Source organism: Hordeum vulgare, chromosome 2H, assembly GCF_904849725.1.
Source record: "Hordeum vulgare subsp. vulgare chromosome 2H, MorexV3_pseudomolecules_assembly, whole genome shotgun sequence".
NCBI lineage: Eukaryota > Viridiplantae > Streptophyta > Magnoliopsida > Poales > Poaceae > Hordeum > Hordeum vulgare.
Window position 1 is genome coordinate 264,253,680 of NC_058519.1, and position 9,322 is coordinate 264,263,001.

General features: G+C 45.8%; 1 protein-coding gene across 1 annotated transcript; it reads left to right on the forward strand.

Annotated features, from left to right (window-relative positions):
* The first annotated feature begins 875 nt into the window (after nucleotides 1-875).
* LOC123426044 (NADH dehydrogenase [ubiquinone] flavoprotein 1, mitochondrial) lies at nucleotides 876-5,797 on the forward strand. The gene is made up of 2 exons (XM_045109823.1): nucleotides 876-1,092; nucleotides 4,142-5,797. Exons 1-2 carry the CDS (start codon nucleotides 1,039-1,041, stop codon nucleotides 5,603-5,605), a joined length of 1,518 nt encoding a protein of 505 aa, XP_044965758.1. The 5' UTR covers nucleotides 876-1,038; the 3' UTR covers nucleotides 5,606-5,797.
* The last annotated feature ends 3,525 nt before the right edge of the window (nucleotides 5,798-9,322 follow it).

Genomic DNA, 9,322 nt, shown 5'->3' on the forward strand with positions numbered 1-9,322 from the left:
CTTCTATTTGAGCTTGCTCTTCTTTACTTTGAGTTTGATATCTATTCGAGGTTGCTTCTTCTTCGGTAGATGCATCATCTCCCATAAATCCTTCTCCCATACGAACATGGCTACCCACTCCACGTTGGTCATCATCGTTCGAGCAACTCATCAAGTGGCACTTAGATGTCGTCTCATGCCTAACCTAGAGCAAGCTCATCAAAGGCAGCGTGGGAGGAGGAGGCCATAGTCTCTGGTTCATGGAAATTGTCGATGGAGAGGACGCAACTCGAGACGCACAGAGGTATGGTCGGGCGCACAATTGACAAAATTGAAGACACCACGGTGGTCACACTAAGGATTGTTGAGACCGACAAGGTTAGGGCGAGGGATATGTGCGGACATTATGTGCTTTCAAATTAATTAAAGTAACTCTCGATGTACTCTCATCGAGGGCATAATCACCACACATAAACTCCATGCTTGAAATTTGAATCAACTCATCTGTATCAACAACTTCCCCTTCTTCTCTAGTTAACACCAGACATGTGACTACATTTGAGTAAGAAACGCTTCAAGATGGCATAATTGCCACCTCACCCGCTAAAGTACACCCTAGCATCAACGAAACGTCGTGGTTACCACGAGAGCCCCCTCTGCAAAATGGTCAACGCGTGATTCAAGATGATAATGATAGCTCTCTTTTCTTGAACACAATTCAATCAATATACGTGCACCCACCTCTATGAAGACACACATTAACTCGCTCGAGACTTCGTTTTAGTTAAGGGGTTAATTAATTAAGAAAAAAAATCAACAAGTTGTCCGGAGAAAGCGCCATGGAGAATGGGCCTGGCCTGGGGAATAGAAAATGAAAGCGAGTCGTGGGCTGGGCCCCATCTCCTGCCAGGAGCTGGCAACCGCCCCCTCAAGAGACCGCTGCTTCCCCTCCTGCACCTGGCCTGGAGCTCGCCCCGCTTCTCCTCCCCACAACACAACAGTCTCTCCCTGTTTTTTTTCTTCCAAATCCGACGGACTCGAGGCCAACCGGAGGCGGAGATGGCGTTGCGGTGGGCGCTGTTCAGATCGGCCGAGATCTCTCCCGGTCGCAAGGTACAAACTCCACCTTCTCCCCCCTCCCCCATACCCACCCGGGGCTCGCGCTTGGATCTGCCTGTTGTCTGTAAATGGAAATGGATAGAGTGGCGGATTTGGGGCGTCGAAACCGGAGAAGGGTGTTAGCAGCTTCGAATCCCTTTGGGGGATTTGATTTCTAATTGTGAAGTCGAGATTGAAGTAGATCGTTGGGTGGCCATAGGCAGCTCGTACGACTCCCCCAGTCCCTTGTTGCAGCTGTAGAAATACATGTTGTTAGTATATAAGTACGGCTGACGTTTGGCAGGACAAACACTGCTTATACTTACATTTCCAATCGTGGAGGGAGATTATAGTTAGTTCATGAGCTTGACAGGTGTAGTTTGATGTAGCCCAGATTGGTTTTTCTATTTTTCTACCACAACACTCGATTCTATACTAGCTGCATGGGTTCTGATGCATGTGCATCAAACCGCGCTATGGGTGTTGTGTTTGTCTTATAGTTCTAATAATGTTCTTTGTGGTGAAATGAGACACGCCTCCTGTAGTTTTCATTGTTTCCTGATTGAGTGGGGCATGTGGTCAGTTATTGCACTGGGACATGTAAGAGAAAATATCTGCTAACCTTTTGCTTAAATGAGAAAAAAAGTCTTTGCTCTTTAGATAGAAATTGTTTTCCTACCTGATATGAGATCAGAATTCCACCATTGTGGTACTTTTCCCGTTTCAACTTATAGGTAAACATGGGCATGTGTTTATCAAGGTCTCATGTGCAGGGATAAAATGAGTTCAGTGAAGATAATTTTGGGTTTAGTTAGGCTTTTAGTGTTAATTGAAAAGGTTACAGATGTTTGAAGTGTTACTTTTATTTCCTTTGCGTGCCTACTTGGGTTTGTAGCATGTGACCCACTGTTACAGATTTACAGTTACATCATCTGTTTCTCGGCATTAGTTTGTTTGTAATCCTTTGCTAGGTAACCTGGAAGTCATATAGCCTATGTTATTGATGGTTTTCTTTCCTGTGATAAGAATGATATCCTATAGTTGTTCTTAACCAAGCATTTGGGTTTACAGTGCTATCTTAGGTGTCTGAATTAGCACTATGCCCTTTTTGATCTTTGCTAAGCTGCTATATAGTAGATTCTCCGATGTGCTTGATTTGGGCAAACTATCTAGTTTCAACAATTCAGGTTGTGAAGTATTTGATTATGTACTTGAGGGTTGATTCCAGTCTTGGTAAATGGTTGAGGTTTTGTAACATGCGCATTTTCTTTCTATTTCCTAGTGTTTTTATTAGATATGCAATCTGAGTTAAATCCTGTAAATAGCTTGCACACCAAAATTTGGTGAACTAGATGATACCCTGCACGTTGCTGCGTGATATTGTTGATATATATTTTGATGGATTTGGTTGTATGAAAAATGAATATTTGGATTAAGCATATGTAGAGTAAAATTGAAGATATGTATGATTCACTGTATTGATTATTGAGGTGGGCCTATTACTATGCATGTTTGCATGTTGAGGTGGCTCTTTTCCCATGCATGCTTGTGTGTTGAGATAAATAGGTTATTGTGTTTCAACTATTTAGTTATATAGGACATCAAGATTGAACAGATTAAGCAATAAGTATCATATTGAATCACAAAATTAGAAAGTGAAACAGAATGATATGACCATTGAACCAAGTCTGTAGGGTGTCCGTCTTGTCCAACACATCTCACGTTCTCTGCTCCAAAGTCCCCAGATCGAAGCAACACACTTGCGCACCCACAAGCCGTGTCCATCCAACCATAAAACAAATAGGAGACCAAGAAGGAGGAAAAAAAATCCTATGCCACATTGCCCACTGCTTGGCCTTCTGTGCCGCCGCCACTACTGGTTTGGGTCCGCAGCAGCTGGATGCTTGCCACAGGTGAAGTACCAGTGCAGGCGGCCAAGGATTCTGCATTTCTGTAGATTGCCACCAAGGGGGTAGACAATCCTGAGCACCTCTTCCCCCATTCGAACTCCAGATATATATGTGTGTCTAGGATTTTAGCTGTTTCCTTGATCTGGGATTGGGTTTGGGTGGTGGAGAGTTATGGATAGCTGCTGTCATGACCTTGTTCATTGCAAGTCTGGGGTAATGGGAAAATTAGGCTACTGCTCTTTAGTGGTTGTGGAGTTGTCCTGCTAACATGTTGTGATTGTTTAGCTGATTTGTTTGAATAGGACAAAGTGGAATAATGCTGGTCATGAATTTAGTCTTTCCTATTGGATTTTACGTTATTTTATTGGCCATTTGGATTTGTTGTGATTTTCGGCACACAATTCTCATTTTTAGTCGTAATTATGTGTCCAGATAATTGGTTAAGGGCAACTGCGATTTATATGAGTTATGATGACATCATATATGGTGCTTCTGTTATACTCCCTCCGTCCGGGTTTATCAGGCCAGCGAGCAGCGTAGGCATGTCTGGATTTAAAAGGCAGCTGCCTCACTCAAGATGTGCAAACGCTTCAATTTTTCCTCGAGCTCCCCTCATTCGGTTCATTTATCGCTGCAATTAACTCCCTTCTGTTAGCACAAATATGGGATGGTGGTCTCCGTTCTCAATTAAAACGGACAAACGATCAGTTGGTTGGTTTCTATTGGCCATGTATTGGCCAAGACGGGGGTGCGCGCGGCAAATAAGGTGGGAGGTATGCGGTAGCTATTACTGCGAATCAGTTAAGGCATTAGATTGTATGGTTTCTGGAGCGTCCGCTAATAACCAGCGGTAAACCGGGGTTCCTTGGTCCTGCCTATTTGGCTGGCTGGCCCACTAAACCCTGACGGAGGGTGTACAGTCACACTGCGCTGTGCTGTTGCTTCTGTACTTTGTCCAAGGCTAGTGTGCAACTTCATCCACATTCAGCTAGCTTGCTTGCTGGCATCATTGCCTTGTTATCTTCCTTCCCTTTTAAATTATCATTGCCTTATAGGTCTTCCTTTACTCTAAAATTGGCTCAGATAGTTATAGTCAAGCCAAGATACTTTATTGGCATATCCCTCATTTTGTTTTGTTTTTTCCTTCTTTCCAGGCTGCATTTGAGTACTTGCATTCTCTATCAAGGGCACAGCCTACTCGTTCTCCCTCGTGTGCCGACCTGTATCCTGCTGGCAGATCATTCAGCACCCAGGCTGCTACTACATCAAGCACACCACAGCCTCCACCACCACCCCCACCTCCAGAGAAGACTCACTTTGGTGACCTTAAAGATGAAGATCGCATTTTCACCAACCTCTATGGTCTTCATGATCCTTTTCTGAAAGGTGCGATGAAGAGAGGTGACTGGAATAGAACCAAGGATTTAGTGATTAAAGGGGCAGACTGGATAGTGAATGAAATGAAAAAATCAGGTCTGCGAGGGCGCGGAGGTGCAGGTTTTCCTTCTGGCCTCAAATGGTCCTTCATGCCCAAAGTCTCTGATGGACGTCCTTCTTATCTTGTTGTTAATGCTGATGAGAGTGAACCAGGAACTTGTAAAGACAGGGAAATCATGCGTCATGACCCCCACAAGCTTCTGGAAGGGTGCCTTATTGCTGGAGTTGGAATGAGGGCATCAGCTGCTTACATCTACATCAGAGGTGAATATGTGAATGAGCGTCTGAACCTTGAGAAAGCTCGGCAGGAAGCATATGCATCAGGACTTCTTGGTAAGAACGCTTGCGGGTCAGGCTATGATTTCGATGTGCATATACATTTTGGTGCTGGTGCGTACATTTGTGGTGAAGAGACTGCCCTACTGGAGAGCCTTGAAGGCAAGCAGGGTAAACCAAGGCTGAAACCACCTTTCCCTGCCAATGCTGGGCTGTATGGCTGCCCCACAACTGTCACAAATGTTGAAACTGTTGCTGTGTCTCCAACAATTCTTAGGCGTGGCCCAGAATGGTTTGCGAGTTTTGGACGCAAGAATAACTCGGGAACAAAACTGTACTGTATCTCAGGTCATGTGAACAAACCTTGTACTGTTGAGGAGGAAATGAGTATACCTCTGAAGGAATTAATCGAGAAGCACTGCGGAGGTGTGAGAGGAGGATGGGACAACCTGCTTGCAGTTATCCCTGGCGGTTCGTCTGTTCCTCTTTTGCCAAAGCACATATGTGATGACGTGTTGATGGACTATGATGCACTAAAGGCTGTACAGTCCGGATTAGGCACTGCAGCAGTTATGGTGATGGACAAATCCACAGATGTAGTTGATGCGATTGCTAGACTGTCATACTTCTACAAGCATGAGAGCTGTGGGCAGTGCACGCCTTGCCGTGAGGGTACAGGATGGCTCTGGATGATCATGGAGAGGCTCAAAGTGGGTAATGCGAAGCTGGAAGAGATTGATATGCTTCAGGAGGTCACGAAGCAGATTGAAGGCCACACGATCTGTGCCCTCGGGGATGCTGCAGCATGGCCTGTGCAGGGTCTTATCAGGCACTTCAGACCTGAGTTGGAGAGGAGGATCCGCGATCGTGCTGATAGGGAGCTGCTGATGGCAGCTTCTGCATAAGCACCACTTCTTGTTTGCTGATTTTATTCACAGAAATAATGCAAACTGGTGAAGCTCATTTCTGCACATGCAGATGTAGCTTACCTTATTGGTTGAACCTTTTATGTCGATGTTTATTTGATGCACTGATGAAGCCAGTGTACTTTGATGGCGAAGTGGAAACGAATATGAAGGATTGTACCTTGCATGTTACATGAAGCTGTTTTTCTTCTTTAATGTTATAAATAATGACTTGCTTCTAAATCCTCATAATCTGAGCGAACTCTGAAATTATGTTGGCATCGATGGCTAATGTTTGCTTAAGTTGATCTTAATAATGGCTTAGTGGGCCATTTCTATTCGGCTTCTTGAATGTAACACCCTTGGATTATCAGCTACAATAACTTATGTAATCAAGCTACAATGATCACAAGTTTAAGCTAATCCATTTTGTTAAACAGTGCATGATCTTATTTGAATTATATCCCATTTCAAAGTCCTTTTGAAATTTAAAATTCAGTTCATATGTGGTTTAAATATTTTGGCAAAGCAGAAAACAAAAATCATGTTTGGGTTACAAATATTCAGGTGGTATTTGTAAAATTAGAACCAACATTTTATAAAGTATTTTTAGTGTCTCGAAACAATTATAACACATGCCAAAACAATTAATTAAGTGCCTTTTTAATTACATTTTTTCCCAAACTTTTCAAATGGGTTCTAAACTTTTTACGGCACTGCCTAATATTGCATTTGTAATAATGGACATGTTTCTTATTTTATGAAGTCCTTTAGTGCTAAAATTAAATCAAAACATAAACATTTAAATTAAAACATAAATGAGAAAGAAAGAAATGCTACCAGCCCAGTGACCGGCCCAGCCCAACAACCGCGTTCCCCCTACCCCTGTTCCCCCTCCTGTGCGGTGGTCGACGGAGGCGCGTTCGTGGTCGTGGATGGCCACGTGCGGGCCATCTCGCGGCTCCCGGATGACCTCAAGACGTCGACGACTTCCCTAGCGCCAATGCTAAACCTAGGCACGCCCCATTTCCCCCTCACCCACTCCCCTCGCTCTCTCCCACCGCAACCGAGCGCCACCATGGTCGGGCTCCGCTGAAACGCGCGGCCACATTCGTCGCCAGGCCCTGCAAGCTTGCCCGGGATCTCCAGTCATGTCTCCTTCGTCGATCTCGAGGAGCAGCTCGAGCTGGTGATCGCCACAACGTCGGAATTGACCTCGCTAGCGCCGCCGGTCGCTGAAGCTGCTCACCGTCGATTCGCTCCCCTCCGGCAACCCCGGACTACCCGAGCCCGTTGCCTCCCCCTATATGACCATGTGAGCCTCCCGTCCGTTTGCCCTCTCTTTTCACTCGCGCCCATGCCCCGTTTCGCCGTTTTCATTGCCAAAGCTCCGCTGTCGTGGATGAGCTCCGTGCCGTCGCTGTAGCACCCCTCGGGCTTAGCTGAGCATGCCAGCGTGCTCGTAGTCGAGCGTAGGTGTTGCTTGGTCCATTAGATCGTTCAATGCGAGCCTTTGTCTTCGATTCTATCGAGCCGAAGCTCCGGCCACCGCCACGTGCCCTGTTCCGTCGAGCTATGGTGCCCCCGCAACCTGCTCCTCCCCCTCATTGGATGCGTCGCGTCGCCAGCTATGCGTAGAGCCCCTCCGCTCATTTGGTCGCTTGAGGGCGGTTTCTGCCGCCCTCCGCCGCGTTTGGCCTCGCCGGCAGCGAGCCGCCGGTCAAACCCGGGTCAAAACCTGCGCTAACGACCCCCCTCGTGTCATTGACACGTGGAGCCATCCCGTGCTAATTTTGGATTTGGTTAGTTTAAAAAATTAGTTAGCCCACATGCCACCAACAAGGAGACCCTACCCTCTAATTAACCGTGTTAATTAAATTAACCCCGAATTAGCCCACTGTCACACCAGGCCGGGCCCTACCACTTATTCACTGGATAGGGCCGTCCCACTAAGTGTGCTGACTCAACAGGGGCCCCCACCAGTCAGCTTGTGTTGACTCGCCAGTTGACCCAGTCAACTCGCCCCTCCCTTTGAGTCCTTGTTATACTGTTGGGTGCACTCGACTGGGTGCACCTAGTGGTTTTTCTTTTAATTTTGAATTAATATTAATTTTGAATTTTAGAATATTAATAAAACTTCAAAATTAATATAAAAAATCTACAAGTGAGATGAAAATAATTTATATATGCACGTTGCTGAGAAGAATCCAACGAATCCGATACGTTGTCCGTTCATGTGTCACACGCCCCTAGCATGATGAACATGGGACTTCCCCTCCGATTCATTTGTCCAGCAAAAGCCCGAGACCCGGGAAATATTGTCACATGTTTTCCCGATCCGTCTACAACGTGTAGTACTGCGTTAGATCACCCTAACACTGCATGTTGTCATGTCATGCATCGTGATGCATTTGTTTGCTTTATATTCATTGTTTCCCCCCTCTTCTCTTCGATAGACATCGAGACCAACACTGTTGCTGTGTACGACCACGCCACTGACGTTCAACCACTTGCCGTAGAGTATTTAGGCAAGCAAACCTCCCTTGATCATTATGATATCATCCATTTCCTTCTCCCTCATGCTTGGATTATATTTTGCTACTCTTGTAGATAGCTCCTATTCTGATGCATAGCCTATTTTTGTTAAACTGTTGTTGTACCTTACTGTTATACTAAATGCTTAGTATAGGTTGGTTAGTGAACCATCAGTGATCCCCTCACTTGACTATGTTGCCCCCGCTTCATCATTGATGACTCGATCCCCTTGATCGACGTCCTGAGCCCGACACATCACATCACACCCCTTAGTTGTACGAAGGGTGATTCCTCCTTCGCCACTCCCGATAACGACTGTGTCATGCAACACCTCAAGGTGAACCCTCGGGGGTGATTCCTCCCAGTTTACCTGACACTTACATCGAGTGAAATCCATCAAGGGTGATTCCTCGAATTCCCTCTTGATGACAAGGGCACACATTTACTTTAACTGTTGCCCCCTTTACTAATGTGATGGGACTGAAGGGACACACGGTGCCACCCCGATTGAGGTGGACCTGAGTTCCCAATAGTCTCTTGTGAGTCGGGTAGGCCCCAAGGGGTACCTGTGAAATAATTATGAGGCGCGGCCGGGTAGGCAGACCGTCCAGGAGAGGGATGGGAGTGGCCCTTCCCGCAAGTCCTCGACATATGGCGATAGGATCGACAGGATCATTGATCGTCACCGCAGTTAACAAAACATTAATGGGTTTGGATATGTGATCTTAGTAGGCCTTGATGTCTACTAAACGACCTTCTTCTTGTAGACTCGTGTTGGGCCTCCAAGCGCAAAGTTTTGTAGGGCAATAGCAAGTTTCCCTCAAGTGGATTACGTAAGGTTTATCAATCCGTGGGAGGCGTAGGATGAAGATGGTTCACGACAAAGTAGCTCACAATACTTTCCATGCTAGATTAATTATAGGCGGTTCCCAAACAGAATGGTAAAGTTTTTACCCCCCCGTCCACCAATCAATCACACTCCACGGCGAGCCGAATCCATGGATACCGTCCATACCAACTACATTCCTAGGGGAGTTTTGTTTCACTATATTTGATTTGATTTTTGAGCATGGAACTAGGCATCCCGAATACGAGCCACCTTCTCGTGAATGATAGTGAATCAACACATATCGTGAGAATAACCCACCTAGCATGGAAAAATATTGGATACTCCCCACCATT

What these genes read in the sequence shown, in the direction of transcription:
- LOC123426044 (XM_045109823.1), top strand. Translation starts at nt 1,039, where the DNA reads ATGGCGTTGCGGTGGGCGCTGTTCAGATCGGCCGAGATCTCTCCCGGT. An exon ending in AGATCTCTCCCGGTCGCAAG is followed by an intron (nt 1,093 to 4,141) that starts GTACAAACTCCA and finishes CCTTCTTTCCAG; the next exon opens with GCTGCATTTGAGTACTTGCA.